The sequence below is a fragment of the Lagopus muta genome, chromosome 1 (assembly GCF_023343835.1).
Source record: "Lagopus muta isolate bLagMut1 chromosome 1, bLagMut1 primary, whole genome shotgun sequence".
NCBI classification, from domain to species: domain Eukaryota; kingdom Metazoa; phylum Chordata; class Aves; order Galliformes; family Phasianidae; genus Lagopus; species Lagopus muta.
In genome coordinates, this window is record NC_064433.1 from 12,179,647 (window position 1) to 12,199,157 (window position 19,511).

General features: G+C 42.7%; 2 protein-coding genes across 5 annotated transcripts in view; one reads left to right on the plus strand and one right to left on the minus strand.

Moving 5' to 3' along the window:
- The first annotated feature begins 21 nt into the window (after nucleotides 1–21).
- On the plus strand, nucleotides 22–10,081 carry TMEM60 (transmembrane protein 60). 3 transcript variants are annotated; one of them, XM_048949860.1, is made up of 3 exons: nucleotides 29–131; nucleotides 885–967; nucleotides 3,204–10,081. In XM_048949860.1, exon 3 carries the CDS (start codon nucleotides 3,245–3,247, stop codon nucleotides 3,647–3,649), a length of 405 nt encoding a protein of 134 aa, XP_048805817.1. In that variant the 5' UTR covers nucleotides 29–131; nucleotides 885–967; nucleotides 3,204–3,244; the 3' UTR covers nucleotides 3,650–10,081. The 3 variants fall into 3 exon arrangements, with proteins under 3 accessions (XP_048805799.1, XP_048805817.1, XP_048805808.1); XM_048949851.1 differs by lacking the exon at nucleotides 885–967 and adding an exon at nucleotides 773–822 and having other exon boundaries at nucleotides 64–131; XM_048949842.1 differs by lacking the exon at nucleotides 885–967 and having other exon boundaries at nucleotides 22–131.
- Nucleotides 10,082–10,195: 114 nt separating this feature from the next.
- RSBN1L (round spermatid basic protein 1 like) overlaps nucleotides 10,196–19,511 on the minus strand; it is a 47,144-nt gene continuing 37,828 nt past the window's right edge. For both annotated transcript variants that reach the window (XM_048949689.1, XM_048949679.1), the window contains 3 exons: nucleotides 18,485–18,652; nucleotides 13,371–13,479; nucleotides 10,196–13,284 (listed from right to left, as the gene is read on the minus strand). In XM_048949689.1, the coding sequence (XP_048805646.1) occupies nucleotides 12,646–13,284; nucleotides 13,371–13,479; nucleotides 18,485–18,652 (916 nt within the window). In that variant the 3' untranslated portion in view covers nucleotides 10,196–12,645. The remainder of the gene's footprint in view (nucleotides 13,285–13,370; nucleotides 13,480–18,484; nucleotides 18,653–19,511) is intronic.

The following is a 19,511-nucleotide window of genomic DNA, read 5'->3' on the forward strand; positions in this document are numbered from 1 at the left end:
TGGCCAATGGAGAGGAAAAGGGGCGGAGCTTCCTGTGGCAAAGCGGGGCGGGCGGAGCCGCGCTGCCTGCGCGGAGCCGGGCAGGCTGGGGATGTGCCGGGACTTTGCGCGGGGAGGCCCCGGGCCGGGCGGTACGTAGGGGGCGAACGGCTCCGGGGTCCGTCTGGAATCGGGGTCCGTCCGGTGGGCGGCTCGGCTCGCGGGAAGCCCGATCGAGGCCGGGCCGGGCGGGATGCTTCAGCGCGGCCCTGAGGGAAGGGCTCGGGTGCCGAGTGCCGGGGGTTGGGAAGAAAGGCTCCAAAGCTGTGGACGGTCGGCACGGAGCTGCGCGGGCTGCAGGGGCGGTCACGGCTCCGGGCTGCCGGAGTCCCCGCTGTCAGACGTAAGGTTTGAGTTGGGAGCGTTCCTGTGGGGAGCCCGGCTCTGGTGCTCCCTGTCGGCCCCTTCCCGCTGGGCAACCCCGTGCTTTTGCGCTTCGTTCCGCCCATCGCCTGCAGGCCCTGCTGTCCCCGCAGTACGGCAGGGAAAGGAGCGCCCAGCAAAGAGCGAGTGAAAGTGCTTACCGCGGGCCTATGGGAATGCGTCCCGTTGGTCGGGTACCCACTGAGTCACCCTTAAGACGTCACTTAGTCCTTAGATTTATATTTAGTTGGGCTTCAGTTCCTACAACTTGTAAGTAACTTCTGGGCTTTACGTGTACACTTGTAGCTCTGTTGTTGTTAATGCAGAGCTGAGTGCTGTGTTTAACTTTCTATGTTTTCCTTCTAAACAGGACATAGCTAGCTAGCACAGTATTCTAATTATTGTGCTCATCCCACTGAGGTCAGTAATACTACTTGCATAGTCTCTTGTCACTGATAATTTTCACTTCCTGCTAATTACAGGAGTCCTACTAGGAGCTAACAGCGTTTTTATTTTTATACTCTGCCACTGACATTACTTCAGTGCTTTCAGAGAACTGGTTCAGGTGCGTACCAGATTTGCATCCCTTTCCCAAGGTTAGCCAGCTTGTGACAGCTCGCTTCCAACTGCTTGCAGATACTGTTCTTTCTTTCCTTACAAAATATGGTCACGTTCTCCTTGTCATCAATCCCTCCATCACTGCCATCTGTATCCCCAGCTGCCGGGTTTTAGATTTTTTTTAGCATCCCGTGCTTGTACTACAGGACTGTAAGATCTCAGAAGTACCCTTGGATTTTTTGAATTTTCACCCCAAAAACACCTATAGAACTGAGTGGAACCCTGCAGTTCTTGTCCAGTCATGCAGGTACATCCCTTAACTACGGAAATGAAAGGCAGCGTCACGTCCCTTGCAGAGGTTTTTGTCTGCTTGTTTAAATTGTTTAAATCATGAGGTGGTTCTGAACCTCGTGAAATGAGCAACTTTCTAACTAAGAAGCTGCATCTAACACCTCTTCTGCAGCTTTCTTTTTTGTCTTTTTTACAATAAGGGTGGTGAGGCACTGGAACAGGCTGCCCAGAGAGGTGGCGGATGCCCCATCCCTGGAGACATTTCAAGGTCAGGCTGGATGTGGCTGTGAGCAACCCGATCTAATTGTAGATGGCTTTGTTTATTGCAGGGGAGTTGGACTAGATGAATTTAAAGGGTCCCTTCCCATTCAAATGATTCTGATTCTGTTTTCTCTAGAGACAGTTGATAGCGCCTTCGTCAAGTATCCAATAACCCGATACTTCTAAGAGTGTTGAATTTCCTTTTGCCTTTCAGGCACAAGTTTCCAGTCTGCTTCTTTGGTTTCTCCTTCCTTCAGTTTGTACATAAGAGGTTCTCCTCCCTGTAGTGCCTGTCGTGATGATTTCCAGAACGAGTTGTCTGGAATGTTTTCATGAAGGGAATGTTGAAAGTTTCAGATCACTGCATTCTTCACCGTAGCCATCAACTTGTACTTGAGGATCCTGGAAAGATCCTTTCAAAGAGCGGGAAATACTTAAGGTGGATTATAATAATTGTTCCGTAGTCCTGTCTGACAGCTGGTTTATGTGTGTTCTTACAGACAGAGCAATGCTAGCTGAACTTCCATCTGATTTTTTTTTTTTTTCAGTCTGCCTAGCAATTTAAATCCCATGTATATGTTGCTGCTCAGCTCTGCCCCATCCTCAAGGATGGGTCCCAGTTTTGCCCTTCAGTAATGGGCTTTCATCACACCCTTAGAAAGTCTGAGCAAGCTACAGAAATAGTATTTAAAACTTTATTTTCACTTGTTCAGCTCAAGAAACTGGCCTGGGGGTCACTCAAGGGCCAGAGGGAAGAGCTGCACTGACAGTAACTCCAACTTGGATTATTTTAGGCTTGGCCAGATCTGTTCCTTAAAACAGTTCCCACTTTTGCCCTCAAAGACTTAGCAAAAATGAAAGTTGGTTGAATTACAAATCAGGTGACAGAGGGATGATTTTAGTGGCATACAGAATGCCTGTCCCCTAGTCCAGTTTAGTGTTTTAATGTGGGGGGGAAAAAAAAAATTACAAGGGAAATGTTGCTAATAGTTTTCTGCCTGTTCAGGGAGTTGAATAGACTTAGTGGATCTGGTAAGCATCAGTAAGAACAGCAGCCACAGCAGGAGCCAGCAGTGCCTGCAGGGGAAAGGGGCTCGTCCTGCCCCTCTGGGAGCAGGCAGGAAAGGTAGATGCTAGGTTCTGTCAGCTGGAACAGAGCAAAGTTCAGTTTGTTTCAAGCAAAACAATATTTGTTTTACAGAATTGTTATGACATATCTAAATCTCAAATATTGAAAATAGTTGCTTATGAAACCTATTTTTCACTGGTATGTAATTATTCATTGTTGTAGCTTGGACGACTAAGGAGGATCATAGTTCTTCCTGTTCCTGCTTTACAGTTGGTACTTTAGACTTGTAGTGAAAGTCTTCTGGTAGCTGTAGTGGTTTAAAGTCTCATTTAGGAATATAGAAACCTTTATGAGTACAATGACTGATAATTTGTTCCTGTTTTTCTTTCATCATGACTATACTGCGATTTAAACATACTACCAGGCCAGTAAATAGATGTACTCCTAGCAGCCAGTGCCTGCATACTTTAGATACTTACCGCAATGCAAGCATTATCCATAAGCTTCAGTATTTTAAGATTGCTGTTTGACAGAAAGAGGTGCTGTTACTGTGCACAGAACATGCCTGGTGGTTGTATAATGACAGCTTCTGATGGCCCTCCTGTGTGTTTTGTTTCGTTAGGTTGCTGACCACTTGCCAGACTTCCTCTCCAAGCTGTTTAAATGAGAATGTCCCTGGCACAAAGAGTACTACTGACATGGCTTTTTACATTACTCTTCCTCATCATGCTGGTGCTGAAGTTGGATGAGAAAGCACCATGGAACTGGTTCCTCATTTTCATTCCAGTCTGGATATTTGATACTATTCTTTTAGTTATGTTAATTGTAAAGATGGCTGGACGTTGCAAGTCTGGCTTTGACCCTCGCAACGGCTCCCAGAACATCAAGAAGAAAACCTGGTATCTCATTGCAATGCTGCTCAAATTGGCCTTCTGCCTTGCCCTCTGTGCTAAGCTGCAGCAGTTCACCACGATGAAACTAGCCTATGTATTTATCCCACTGTGGGCCTTGCTTATTGGGGGTATGATTGAACTTGGATACAATATTTTTTATGTAAGAAGAGACTAAGCTGCGTGTGGCTCTCCAGTTGGAGATTTGGTACCGATTTGCTGGATTATTAGTTCTGCCACAAATGTGATCCCTAAGCCAGAATGCCGCCCAAGGAAACATGCTGGAGACGTGACCTATGCCAGGCTGAAGACCAGAAGTAGACTTGTACCATTTTTTATTTTCAAATGGTCGTACTTTCTCTTGTAAATAAAAGTATTTGTTCCACATAAGGTGTTTTAATATGGTTGTTCGTTACATGGAGTAAAGGTAAGCCTTTTCCCGTGCAGATAGATACTTGAAGGAACCACAGATGTTCTATCCACTGAATTCAGCACTTAGGGGATCCTTGTAAGAAAGTTATTTATGTCTTATGCTGTCACTCAAATTTAAGAATCAGTAACAAATGGAAGCCACTAAAAAGAGCAAAAAAGTAACTCAGCGACATCTTTTTGACATAAGAATCCTCTTTTGGTATGAAAAACTGAAACTAAACTGAGTTCTTAAGTGCTGAAACATAAACAGTATGTTCACCTAGGGAAAAGTGAGTAGCTGAACTATGGCAGCAGCCTAACATTCAGAAGAGAGGAAGAAAACAATAATTATGATCCTAGTAAGAAGTCACTTGTGCTTTAAGAGACTGCAGCTGCTGTAATGCATTTGTACCTGCAGGAAGTGGTATTTTAAGGAAAAAGATAGTTTTTAATGCTATGGTGTATTAAATCCATGGAGGTGAAGCTTTGGCTTTTCAGAGCATCAGCAAACACAGATGTGAGCAAAAGTACTTCTTCATGTGCCAAATACAATGAATGGGACTTCTGGGAAGATGTGAACAAGAATCCTATTGTGTGGGTTGGAAGTCCTCTTCCAGGAGCCAGGATAACATCAAATTCAAGTCTGGGTTTCTTAAGACAAAATTATGAATATGCTGATCCATTTACGTTTTCTGGGTACAAGAAAAAGTTTCAGTGAGTGAAAAGAGCCAGGGAAAGACTTCTGAGGTAACAGCAATTGATTAGATTAAAATGCCTCATTGGAAAAATATTAACTAGTTGCATTCAACTGCATGTCCTCTTAAAAGGGAAGCTCATCCTCTGTCCCTAGATTTTTTGCTTGCTCTTCAATCGCACAGACAGACATAGAATAAATACATAGCAACCAGGAGCCGTTGCAGCCTGAAGCACTGGATCATGGCTTGGAACACGGGCTAACAAAGGATTTCTCAGCATCCATTCAGGCTGCTTCAGTGTGGTCGGCTGCCCTATCTCCCCTATAAATGGGGAAACCAGGGAACGACAAATCTTTCTATTTAGCTGTTGTAAAGAGTGTCATAACACATCAGCTTTTGCTAAGCACATTTGTGTACTCCATCCCAGTTCACAAGCATCACGATTTATGGGAAGCTGAAATAAGAACTTTTCTTCCCTCCAGAAGGAAAAAAAAAAACCATGGCACAACACATTTTCTTTCCTTCGGTAGCAGCATTCCTCTTTGGGAGGCATCCCTGTATCCTGCTTAGCTCTGGAAAAGCCTTCAGCAATGCCTATGTGTTCAAGTCAGACTCTTGCTCACTCCTGAAGGACAGGCTTCAGCATCTTTGTGAACTTGAAGTGAAAACAGCACTGCAGCTGGGTGTAGCAGGATGCTGTGGGCAGGAGGAAGGGCATTCACCTCAATGCAAGCTCCCCAGCCTGCCTGCCATGGGAAATGAGTGCACATACATACATGACGTAAGGAACAGTCAGTGCACCTTCTCTGGCTCCCATGGCTGAGATGCGTTCTCTGTTATGTCCTACGGCTGGCAAGCCAGGGTTCATGTAAAATGTTTATTGGATGAAAAATGGTGAAAAAATGATGAAGGTGAAAATTATGCAAAGACCCACCGACCTCCGAATCATGGTAAACTTCTGTGAGCCACCTGCTGCAAACACATAACCAGCACCTGAACTTAGGTGAGGGGGTCTCAGTCCTGAATAAGGCCTGATGGAGAATATGACAGACTCACTGGGCCCACTTACCTTGATGCAGGATCTTAGGGCACCAAGCGTAAGAGTGAGCGTCCCTGGCCTTTCTGCAGCTCCTTGGCAGGGCTGAGGATGGGTGGGAACTCATGACGCTAGTGACCAAATACCTTTGGGCTTTCCTCCAGCCTGGCTGCAGGACTGTGGTGAGGACATGTGTGCTCCCAGGGGACAGACGGACACGTGTGCCCGTGGCACCAGCCTGTGGTTTTTAGCTTTCCAAAAACCCGTCCTCGTGGAGCACTGTGGCTCACTGGGAGGAGAAATCTAAGCGGTCAACATTTTGCACAATGAAAGTTTTTCTCATGGGAAAGAAAACACAAAAAAGATCTTTATTTGGAAGAGGCAAAGAAGGTAGAAGCAGCAGCAAAAAAGCCAAAACCCCTCCTGCTCAGAAGAGCAGTGCAGATTTCCTCACTGAAGCTGATGTTAACAGATGGTAGTAACTGATGGAAGAATAGCAACCAGCCTCATTAGGACCTGCTGTATTACAAGATGAACTGCAGAAATGACTGTGCCTCCTTCACAAATCCCTCTAGTTCACAGATGCTCTTCCTATCTGGAAGTTTGGCATCTCCAGTTTACTAGGACTGAGCACGATTATTTCAAATTGTTCTCACTAGTGACAGGATGATGGGAAATGGCCTCAAGTTGCACCAGGGTAAGTTTAGGTTGGATATCAGGAAGAACTTATTTACAGAAAAGTTGTTAAGCACTGAATAGGCTCCCCAGAGAGGTGGTTGAGTCACCACCCCTGGATGTGTTTAAAAACTGTTTGGATGTGGTGCTCAGGGACATGATGTGGCGAAGGGTTGTTAGAGTTCAGGTAGTATGGTTAGGTTGTGGTTGGACTCGATGATCTTTAAGGTCTTTTCCAAACTGAGCAAATCTATGATTCTAATCTCCTCCCAATTGCTGCCTACTGTCAGGTTTTGTTGTTGTTGTTGTGGGGAGATTTTGTTCTTCATCCATTTTTAAGGGTCTACTTAAAAACCTGGAAATGAATCTCTGATTGGAAGTGCTGAAGCAGCAGTTTCTTCCTGGTGTCCTGCATAGGTCATGCACAGTTTCACTCATCAAGAGACATTTGTAGGATGCAGCCACCTGGAAACACTGAGTTTTGCAGATTTTTTCTTGGTCTTTGATGATAAAAATATCCCTTTTGATTCGCTACTTCGCATCGGTTCTAACGCTGACTTAGAGCTGCAGCTGCGATACCTTTGTACTCTTCTGCCTTTTTCTGCTATCAGAACTTCATTCAGAAAAATCCAATCCAAATTTCGCTGTGACTCTCCAGAAGCTGATGCAGGAATTACAGCTGTTTATAACTACCATATTCTCAAAGGCATTGGTTACAGCACTGAACCAAGATGAGTGAAAAAAAAGGCAGATTTGATAAAGCACCAGGGGATGCAGAAAGCTGATGCTGAGATGGCTCATCCTGAATTGCCAGAAGTCACACCCAGTGACGTGGTGGTACAGCAGAGAACGCCTGTCCCAGTTGCATGGCGCAGCTGTGACACGGAGCATGGGGAGAAATCTGCTTCAGAATGCGACTGAAAGGTTTTCTCTTCTGAAATGAAACACTGTTGATCATATCCTGATGACTGATATGTAGATAATATATATATTGATAGCATATATATGGTGATAAATATTCTACATCATTTATTTCTATTCAAATCATTCATACAAGATTGAACACTTCAGCATGCATTATAGATGAGTATCTACTTTTGTCAGATTCAGGAAAATAAATATTCAATGCACATGTGTAAAAGACCATGAGACTAAATTTTTCCATTACTTATTTCTATTGCTTTTCTTGATCTGTCAGCATCGTAGAATAGCATGAAGTTCTCTGTTCTTGGAAGATACAGCTGTGCAACATACATCCCAAACTCGAACCTGAACACTTTAAGAATGTGCATACATGCATTCCAAATGTACTGCTTGGCACGGATGACAACATTCAAAATAAGATAGCACAGAACTGAGTTACAGGATGACTTAAGAGATGAAAGCAGTACTATTTCTGACAAATACACACAGTAGTACGGAAGCAAAATCTTTATCTCGGGGAAATTTTCACATCTGCCCAATAGAAAAGTGGTCTAATTGGCAAGGTTTTCTCCTTGGAACTCTACGGAGCACCTTTCTCAGCTAACTGCCCTACAACGCAACCAGATTTAGAAAACAAAAATTCCATGGAAATGAGCCCTTAAAACACAAGCCTAACCTCTGCCACACACCACAGTCTCATTCAAGTGAAGTGGAAATCAGTCGGTAGAAGGAAACATTGAAATAGTTACTGAGAAATAAAACTTGATAAAAATAGAACTTCAATCTTCTCCTTTAATCACCGCATCAGAATATCACATCCATACACCAAATGTTGAAGGACTATTTAGGACTACTGACCTCATCAGAAAGCTGTCTATCAGTGTGGCCAGAACACAAGGCAGCCAGTGGTTCCCTGGCACTTCAGTACAGAACAGCTCTAAAGCAGAAGCAATAACAGCATCACAGTACAAAGGAACACAGCGGCCCAAATCTGATACAGGAGATTGGGAAAGTCCACATCCGATGACTCTAACAGAACTAGCAACCTGGATACCACGAAGTTAATCACTGCTCCTGGGTGAGAAGCTGCACACACAGCAGAATTGTTTCTATTTTTTAAGGAAAATGAAATGAGTGACCAATGGGAGTAAAAGGTTTCCAGGTGTTCACGTGTGCAGGAAACTCAGCAGGACGGCACAGAACATCAGCATTACCTATTACACAGTTTTTAAAGTGCGTTTCATCCACCCAGTAAGGTACCAAACAAGTAGTAGCAGGGACTCACAACCCAGGAAAGCATTTTTAACAGCATCTCACACAGCAGTCAGAAGTCATCCTTCCCATTTCTGACTCGTACACATTCACAGTCAGGTCAAAGGCGCTGGCTGCCTAAGTGAACCCAGCTTCGTCTGACCGTCACAAAAATGAATGCAATTACAGCTGAGAAGCCTGCAAAGATGTCTGATACCATTTGATCAGAATTAGTACAGCTTTCATCAGTAGGGTCAGTTGGTAACCCTTCTCACAATGGGTCTTTTTCCTGTGAGCATAAAGAAAACATGGGGTTTTTTTCATCAATTCAGCATTCTGATTCACATGCACATATTAGAAAATGGTCATTTTTAAACAAAGAATATTTTCCTTATGTTTCCTGGAAGACTTCTTCAATGTTCCAAGTTCGTAACATTCTGCCAATCTGTTTCCACAGCAGTCAACCATTTCACGTGTCCATTCCCTACATTATTTGCAATGCCAATATAGTTACTGCGCACGTGCATTTTTACTTAAAAATCAATTTTATTCATCACCAAGGAATTCCTTCACAGATGAATACTTAAATCATCACCCTCTGAAATAATACTTTATTTCTAATACTAGATAGAATTAATATTTCCATTAAAGTATTGAAATATTCACTATAGTAACAAGGAAGGGGAAATCTGCATGCCAGCAGTACCTGTAATGAAAAGGCTGTTTTGGAGTCAATTTGCAGGCATCAGAGGGCTGGGGGTGACACAACACCAGCAACACCTGTACGTAACACATGAAGCCAGCTGCCAGTGAGATGCAAAAGCTCCAGTAATCGTAACAAAAACAGTAACTACCATCTTGAGAGCTATTGGTAAGGTCAGTAACAACGCAGCTCTTTGCTACTCACAAAAACAGTACAGGATCTATGGAAACATCTCTAAGGTTCTGCACATGTGTCACTAGCTGGGACAGCACGGCAAACACGGATGTGACCACCACTGCAGTACAGGCACTGTGCCTCACGTGGATTTCTTCCATCTGCAGAAGAACATGGGCCAAAAGAGAACACCAGAGATTTCAGCCAAAGTAACAGAGTCATAAAAAACTGAAATCCAGGGGGAAGAAAAAAGCAACAAGCAAAGACTGGTGTCAGTCCATCGCAGCGCAGGAAAGATTTATTGCTGGAGCAAAAGTCTGGATGTGAAGCTGATGTATGCAACAGGAGCAGAGGATACCGCATAGGAACACTTGACACCAAGATTTTTATCAGACTAATGAACAACTTGGGAGCTGAAATTCTCAGAAATCGTCCTCCTTCTTGAAAAGCAACCATATCAAGATGAATACACCACACGTAGAGGACACAGTTTGGTTTTCAAAGCTAGCCAAGTGTATCCCACTGCAGCTGGTCAATGCAAACCCTGTGCACATTTGTGTACAATGGCAGTTCTGACAGCCATTGGTTGTGTCCTGTTCGTGTCCTCTCTTCAAGCTCTGCCTAACAGTCAAAATCTAATTTGTCTCAAAAATAAACAGTGCATAAAAGTTGTAAGAACTGCTGCTACTTCTCTCTCAAAATTCTGAAAATGACAAAAAAAAAAAAAAAATGGGTTTAAAACGTGGGCAGTGAAGAAGCAAAATGTCAGAATGAAGACATACCTGAGCAGAAGTTTGAGAGCACACCAGCCAGGACCACTGAGCAGGTTTTCAAATGGAAAAACGTTCTACTGTAAGCATAAAGTCCTATTTGCTACACTATTTTCAAATATTGGTTTCTTCAGTCTAGAGAGGACCCACAGTACAGAAAAGTCTGCCATCGGGGGGGGGGGGGGGAAGAGGGGAAGGGGGCAGGGATGTATAAATTTCACTGAAATCCAACAGGAAAAAAATTGAATGCTCAGCATACGGATCAACAGAACACAAATGAGATTCAAAGGGGAAAAAAATTAAAAAAAGCTGCATCTGTCAAGGCTGGCTGGTTCTCATAAAGCTGGAGCTGTCTACTAATGGATGTGAAAAGCTGCGTGCTGGGTAGAAGCTACGACCTGCAGCTCCTCCCTGCTCTCTGATGGCTGGCACAAAGAAAAGGAATGGAAGGCTACAGAACGCGTGTTTGCAAGGCCAGGAGATTATGGGTGGAAAATTCCAGATTGTCCAATGGGAGCTGAGAGCACGTTTCTATCGCAAAGGCTCAAATCCTTACATGAACCAATCAACACCTCGAATCCGAGTATGCTGGAGTGGTAACTTACCGCGGCACACATGAGCCTTTGCTTATGGAGTGGGGGGAAGCGAGATCCCTGAGGCTGCAAAACTGGTAGTCATCTCTTAAGCAGAAGTCATGAAAACAGCAATTAGATTTCGCCACATCCAAGAGATTCATGATTCTATTGCTTCTCTAATACATAATTATGGCTACGTAAGAGTAACATTTAGCAATTCAAATGCTGATTTAATTAATAATTCCTCAACAGACCTATTGTAGATTTAAACACATTAGGGCACACGACAGGTAAATGGCTGATTTCAGTGCCAGGCATAAGTACAAAGTAACAATTTTAACAACCTAGGAGCAAGAAACATTTGCACCAAAAGGCCCTCGGGTAGTTGAACTAGACAACACCTGGGAAAGAAAACAACACATTGTTCTATTGCTACAATTGAAGCCAAAGTGATCACTAAGCATATCAAAGGTCTTGATTTGTGCCTGTAAGGATGTGTAATTTTCAAGAAGCCCTAGGGAAAAAAATTGCCCCCCAGAACCTGGAGACTTTAGGGCTTCAAAAATAACAACAGGCCTAGAATCTCAAGTTTTAAATATTTAGTTGAAGGACAGGCTGCAGGGCAGGTTACTGCTGTTTGTAGCTACCTGAAAAAGAAACAGCGTTCGGATGTGTTTGTACTACACAGCAACACGTTACACACAAATAAGTTAAATTACAGTGTTTGCCATTACCACATCAGACGCTAGCTAGCCTTGTAACCTCTTCTCTCAGAACACAGGTTGGGAAAACTACGGAGTTCCACAGAGTAGAAAGAGGTGAACAGTCAAACTTGGAAACCGCTATCATTTTCCTGATGAAGAAATTGTTACTTCTAACCTGGGACTCGAGGAATCTTCCTACCAGACACACTGGCCAGTCTATCTGTACTGCCTTGCACTATCAGCACGTGGAGCAATCTTAATCCAAATTTGCCTCAGTGAGCGTCAGGCCGCCGCTCAAGCTATATTGGCTTCAGTTTGAGTAACCATTTAAAAACATTCTTTGTTCTAATTTAGTCAGATAACTGATATGAGCTTTGTTTTCAAAACGTGGAAAGCAATATATGAATTGTGGCTGCGCAGGGGTAGAAGATGAGCACAAAAGGAGTTTGCCACCCTGCCCAGCCCAGCTACACAGACGCCGGCAGCACTCCTGGAGCCCACTGGTGTCCAACCTCCTGACACAGAAAGGCTGCGGGTAACGTTTGTCTCTGTTCCACATCAACAAGTGATGACAGGATTCGGAGAGCGCCTTTAATGAGCAGCTGTGCAGGGAGGGCTGATTTTGCATTCTGACTTAGTCTTGGCTGACAAAGAATGCCTCCGCTCTACCTCAGTTTGCTGCAGCTCCTCGCTCCGCAACGGAGTGAGAGCATCCTATGCCTTAGTGCAGGTAGAAACAGAACCATTGACAGAGGCAGTTTAACTGAATTATTTTTTGCAGACCCAAAAATAAAACCAATCTGTTATTATGAACCTTTATTAAGTGGCTCACGTTTCAGTATAAATCACACTAAAAAGATTTTTAAAAAAGATATTTACACTACAGTGCTGACACATTTAAAATGAAAAAATTGGTATAAATAAGCTCTATGGAAAAGCCTGGAATTGTCAAAAAGAATTCTGGCTCATCTTACAAAAAATATATATGTTAAATGTCAGCTCTACTCTAAAACCTACAACTCAAAATTATTTAAAGACTTCTTTATGTTAAACCTGCAGTGTTTACAGTGCATCTGGCCCTAAGTGCTTTGATACTTCACAGTTATGGACAGGCACTGAGGAATGTTACAAAGCTACATAACTATCTTCTGTAACAGATGCGAAGGCAAGTCACAAACTTGCCTCACAGAACTTATGAATCTTTACATTATTACATCATTAAGTTTAAAAAGGAATTTAAAACAATATATACAAATTTAGCACAAAAAATCATCCTCTCTTTGTCCATGCAGTTTTGGATATGAACTATGTTGTCTCGTATCATCCGGATGTACGTGACTGCCGGGGCACAACTTGCCTTGTAAGTCCTTGCTGCCAGGTTCAAATTTGGAACCCATTTCCAACTTAAACGCCGTCAACTCAACCTGATCCAATCTAGTCTGAACATTCTGGCCCCTGCTGTCATGGGGCGCCACAGTCTTTTCAGCAAGATCAACATTCATGGGTTCTTCTTTAATTCGGTGAGATGCAATAGGTTCGTGTTTTATCGGCACAAATTCCTGCTGCAGAACGTCTGAAAGTTTGGCGTCTTCGGAGGTATTTCTGCTTATTGTACAAATCCTGCTGTCAGTCTGAAGTCCCATAACCGAAGACTTGGGGTCTGCAGAGGTCCCTGCTTCCAGAGTGCTTGCGTTTTGAGAAGCTTCTTCTTCGGAATGATACAGCTTGAGCCGGATGTGCCACGCCAAGCTGCACACCGCTGAAACTGTTTTGAACTGGTGCACAACATTCCTCGGGATAAAATAGATGTCATTATCAAATAACTGAATTCTGGCATATCGAATGCCTTCCCTTCGCAGCTGATTCAGTTTTGCATCGTCAACCCACTGGACACACTGGAAGGAAAAAAGGAAAAAAATTAAGGGTGAAAACTTCGAGCACTTGCAGAGGACAATTAATGAATGGTTCACAGTGTGCTTACCTGTGAGAGTGGAGGCTCATGCAAGTCCAACTGCATGCGCTGAACTACCTCTAAGAAATCCTCAGCATGAAAACAAATTACATCTTTGGTTATACGAGGCTGCTCAGACCTACAGGAAGGCAAGAATTGCACGGTCAGAGGCTGAAACTAATATGGTAAAGAGAATAATACAGGAAATCTGCAAACAAAAGATAAAGGAAATCATCTAAACACAAACTCAGCAATTCTAACACAGACCACATTTCAGAGAATACAAGCTGACTACAATGGCTTGTTCTCAATGAGTTCAATTCATGACGCTGATTAAATGAATTATCTTAGTTTTTCATTTTTCAAACAAGTGCTAACATAAGAAGCAATGAAAAAAATCAAAGCTCCATACTTTTACTGACCTCCATCTGCCTCGTTAAGACAGGTGGCCCAGAGATGTCAGGGTTGCTCTGCCAGCACTTTTTAGTGCGTTACACCCATCAGGTACCTCAAAGCACACTGTAGCACTAGTGAGACTGCTGCAAGCACTGCTCGGTATCTGAGCCTCACAGACCCTGTTCAGACTTGAGAATAAAGCTGGTTCTAATTCATCTGCCACAACACCAGTGAGCAGCAAGCACCAGCATCCTTCACAGCATCCCCTGAAAAATACACTGGTGCTTGTACTAACTAGACAGCTACAGAGGAGCAAGATCTGAATTATGGCTTCCCTGAGTATTCAAACTGTTACAGGAAATCACCTCTTGTCCCACAGCACTTCTCTGAAAGAAGCACCATTTATATAATAATGTCTCCAAAGGAATTATCTAGAATTAATTAACAAATGCCATGACAGCTACAATCCTTACCACTTCCCAATCTAAAAATAAAATTCAGTTCTTCTACATAAAGCTAAGATTTGCATGTGGTTTTGAGGGATTTTTTTCCCCTCCTCCCCCCCCCGAAAAAGAAACATCTGTTGATGAGATGCCCTTTGCATCTGGCTGCCATGCAGGGTCAGCACAGCGGCCGCATGTCCCTGGGGAGCTGGGTGCCCTCCTCCTCCCAGCTGGGCCACAGGTGGGATCTGCTCCCACAGGCAGAACAGATCCATGCATTTCTGAGCACACCACATAGATTGCTGACCATGTTTTCAAAGCACAAGAAGATAATTATTTGTGGTTTTTGCATGCATATGGTATTGGTTTTGTCCTAAGAAGCAGGCAGTGATGCAAAGTTTATTGGGCTTCTCAAACTGAAGAGATGCATTCATTTGATTCAGGTCATGACCTCAACAAAGGAAAAAAAAAAAAAAAGAAAAAAAAAAAAAAAACAGTTCAAGCTGTTTACAGAGAGAAAAAAAAAGCCTGGTTTAACTACAGGGAAATTTTTACGTCACATATTGTACTCCCAATTTTATGAAGATAGAAACACCTCCCTCCATTTGTTTCTATATCCTCCATTTCTATATCCTCCTGAAGAGGTTTTCAGCACTGAAAGCAAAAAGCTTAGAAGAACCAGCTCTAATCAACAGCATGAAAATACCTGCAGCGTGAATCTACTTTTTATGTCAGATATACAGTTACGTTTTTATCTTTTAAAGACATTTAGTACAGTTTACATCAGGGAAGACACGCATCTGCATTTGGAGCTAATGTCATTTGTAAAGTAACTCTTAACTCAGACATACATACAGAGAATAATCAGGGAATATACAGAGAATAAAAAGGATTTCAGCCCAAAGCCAAGTTCTCACAGCAGTGTTCACTCAGTGCTTTAAGCATTATGTCAGGACACAGGACAGTAAGTGGTTTTTTTAGTCATGACTTTTCTCCCTACCTCTACACACAAGCAACAAAATGATTACCAACTCTGTACTGCAATCATACCACAGAACATGGCATTCTTCCTGTAAACACAGAAAATTGCCAGGGAATTTTTAATTCTGCATTTGCAAACATGATTATTAGCAAAACAACTCGGATATTCTATTTTGTACAATCTGAAGCAAGTGAAATGCTCAGGAAACAGTTCACTTAGATGTCCAAAGAGATTTTCAATCCAAACTATGAGATGCCCTGGCCACTGTGTCAGCTACCACACTACTACTTCTATAGTTAGACCAGGAGCACAAAGGATTGTAAGACTTCCTGCTTAAATCCTTTAAAAATATCCAAGTAGGCCAGACATGTAATTACCACTTTTATCACTTGAGCAGTAACAACAGTTTTACAGTCCTAATGATTTGCAGGAGGAAACGATGTTGCTGCCCCACAGAGAAAGAAAAAATTTCAATCTCCTAACAGCACAATCCCTTCCTAAAGCTGATAAGGATACATTAAGTTTATTTTGTTTCTCCAAGTTGTTGGCAAGCACAGTCACAAACAAAATTCTTCAAGGTAAGATAAGCTGTCCATATAAACATTCAGCTGTAGGTATAGAGGAGTGCCTTCAATACTAACACAGATACATTTCGCCCAAGAAGTACCCAAGAAGTACCAACAAGCCTGCACACCACCCCTACTAGTTCGCTGCACATAAAGCATGATTCTTCTTCAGTACCCTCTGACCACAAAACCCAAGATTAGCATCACAACCACAGCCAGCACTTCCCAAACAATTCAGCAGCTGAGGAAAGCAATTTCTTATCTTTTAAGTGCTTTTCTAGGCATGCTGCCCTACAAGCACCAAGCAGCTATCTTTCCGTGCTCTATTCACTCTTACACTGAATACAAACTAACCACTCAGTTCAGCAAGTCTAAGAACTACTTTATTTTCCCCTCAGGAGAAAGAAAATATTTTAATATATGGTATCTTCTTGTTACAACGCGTGCTTTTATTTCCACTGTGCCCTCCTCACTCCTGGCACAGCTCCAAGTTCTACTTTTGTTGTCAAATACAGTTTTCAAGATTTCCACACATATTGCTTTGTTTAGTATAAAACCCCTCACAGTTTAAGAGCCATGGTAAAGATAATAGCTGAAATTACTTTAATGCGTTGCAGTAATGTCTCATTATATGAAAGAAACTAAACAGAGCTTATAAATACAGCATGGTACCTTCTCAAAACTGTACTGACAGGCAGAAAGGGAAAGAAGTTATCACAGAGGTCAAACGTGGCTTGAAATAAATCATTTTTATTCCATCAATTGTGTTATATTTTTCTCTCCTCTACAGAGAATCACAGAATCACCAAGGCTGGAAAAGACCCCAGAGATCATCCAGTCCAACCATCCACCTATCACCAACATTTCCCACCAACCCACGGCCCTCAGTGCCACATCTCAACATTTCTCCAACACCTCCAGGGACGGTGACTCCACCACCTCCCTGGGCAGTCTGTGCCCCTGCCTCACCACTCTGTCAGAGAAGAGGAATTTCCCAATATCCAATTTGAATCTTCCCTGGTACAACTTGAGGCCATTCCCTCTCATCCTATTGATAGTTATGTGGGAGAAGCAGCCGAGCTCCACCCCATCACAATCTCCTTTCAGGCAGTTGTAGAGAGTAATAAGGACACCCCTGAGCCTCCTCCATAATGAACAATCCCAGTTCCCCCAGTCGCTCCTGACAAGACCAGTGCTGCAGACCCCTCACAACTTCATTGCCCTCCACCTCCAGGGCCTCAATATCATTCTTGCAGTGAGAGGCAATTTATTACATATATCAATTCCAATTTTTTTCCCCGCATTAAAAGATACATTTTCAGTCTCTGTGCTGAAGTGAAATGCTCATTCTTTCTTCCTCTCCCTTAGGCTGAAGTCTGTTTGGTAGATCTGGCTATCTCCAGATCACTTCTCAATTTACACATAAATAAGTTTAAAAGGAATTTTAATGGAGATTGGACAGATTCGCTTTTCCACAAGCTCCAACCTAGAAGAGAAGATGGTGGTTTCATTCTGAAAAGCATAAAAGGTGGGAAAACTTACTTGTAGAATGTAAATGAAAACGTAATGATATCCAGGAGGGGATGATCTTATTATGGAGGGACAGGGTGAGGATAGGAAGTTCCTGGATAAGTTTAAATCACATTAAACTCTTCCCAGTTTCTAGGGACGAGTTTGTTTTCTCACATTTTCCTTGATAAAGCTTTGACAATGCTCTCTCCCCCTTTCCCTCAATCACACCTCCCTCAGATTTACGCAGTAGCTCAACTCTTGCTCTACTACCACTCCTCAATCTTAATTCACTCCAGCTTCACACAACCAAAACAAGCTGGGATTTTGAAGCTCCAGCTGTCATGAGCCTGATGAGAAGTAAATCATAAAATCTCAGAGCCAGAAATAAGAACACGTTCACTTCTGAGCAATCTAGTTCTCTCCCAGTGGCAATTATTTCCTATCTCAATTAACTCTTGCACTGTAACATAAATTTGCATTATCTCATCCAAAGGGAATTCTGGGCAGGAAGACAGAAAGAGCAAAAGGTGGTTCTATTTAAGTATACAAAAGGTAACCTCCAAAACTAAGGTCATTCCCCCAAACCAAGGTCAGAAGTTCCTGAAACAAAGATCCTTTGTTCTGGGCGACAGAGCCCACGTGCTTTAGGGGTTTCTTTATTCAGTCAAAATGTAAATAGCTTCTAACAAGATAAATTCATTTCCTGAATGACACGTGGGAATTTCAGACAGACACTCAAGACCATCACACAGACTCCAAGAAGATTCTTCTTATGCAATCTACCATTAATAAGTCAGAGTTACAGCAGCCATGACTTTAAAGCAAGAACAAAAATTTTGCTCATATCCAGACAACACACAGAATTGTCAAAACACCTTCACCTGCACCTCTGAAGCAGAAATTCAGCTCAATGTGCATGTGTTATTTAAACTAAAACAAAAGTGTGAAGAATTTTTTACATCCAACATCAACTTCATTACAGCAATTCAATCATAGCTACTAAACTGCTGCTGCAGGGCACCTTTCCAGTTTCAGCCACACTGCAAGCTGCATGCAATCTTTTAAAGGGCAGACAAGCACAGCTGGTGCAAAGAGAGATAGAAAAAAATCCAGTTATCTACAAAGTATTATTTAAATACCTCCAATGCTAGATTAGCCTATTCAGTGCTCTGTCTTTTGATAATAAATGGAAATTGAGGTAAATATTTTCCAGACACCCAGCTGAGTAAGTCAGTCAACACATACCACTCTCCACAGTGCACAGCCTTCAACACTCCCACAGCAGCTGTAGTCTGTCGTTCAAAACCTTGTCCTATGTGATCTGCATGGGCTCGTGTCCGGTCTTCAAATAGCATTTCACGTGGTTCACTGGTTCGAGGTAGGTACTGCAAGTTTTTTATTTCATTGGTAGTTCTGTAGAACAAAAATAGTACTGGTGATACAGAAATTTCCCTTAATTGTCTGATTTCTATCCACAGCCAACAGAATGGTGAGACTATACAGTCCAATGAGAAAGACAGTAACCCTTACAGCAAACAAAATACGTAACGAGCTAAGCAAAAAATCAGAATACTGATGCAAACAAAAACATTTGTCAGGTTCCTAAGTACATTAAAAGGCCTTGATGACTCAGCCTCTCTCATCTACACACCCTGACAAAGCACCCAGGAGTTTCATATTTAAGGTTAAGCCTGGGCTTCAACCTTGCCTGAGCCATGCTATAAGAGCATTCATCTTCTACCAGCTCACAGTGTGTGCAACAGTTTGATAAACACCACAACCATTCTTCAAGCAGTTTTTACCATTTGTGTTTCCACTGAACTGTCAGAAAACATGCATGCATATTTAATTCCACACTACAAAACTAAGAATGAGAAGCAGAAAGATTTCTTCAGAGTTTAATGAGCATGGAGGACACAACACAGTGGTGAACAGAGACACAAGACCTTTTCCTGTATCCAGCCTATGCCTGTGCTGCGTGCCACAAAACATTTTTTCAAGAGCTACTTAGAATGCCAGGTTGCACATGACATCTAGAGAGCATGTGGTCTACCTTCCCATGCACAACCACAGCAGGTTGCTCAGGGCTGTCACCTGTCAAGTTCTGAGCATCTCTGAAGGCAGAGACTGCACAAGCTCTGAAGAACCTCTTCTAGGGATCAACTGCCCATACAGTAAAGGGGGTTTGGTTCTGTTGCTATTGTTTTAAATGAAATTTCTTGTAACGTAGCTTGTGCCCATTCCCTCACGTCACCAGGCACTGCTGAAAAAG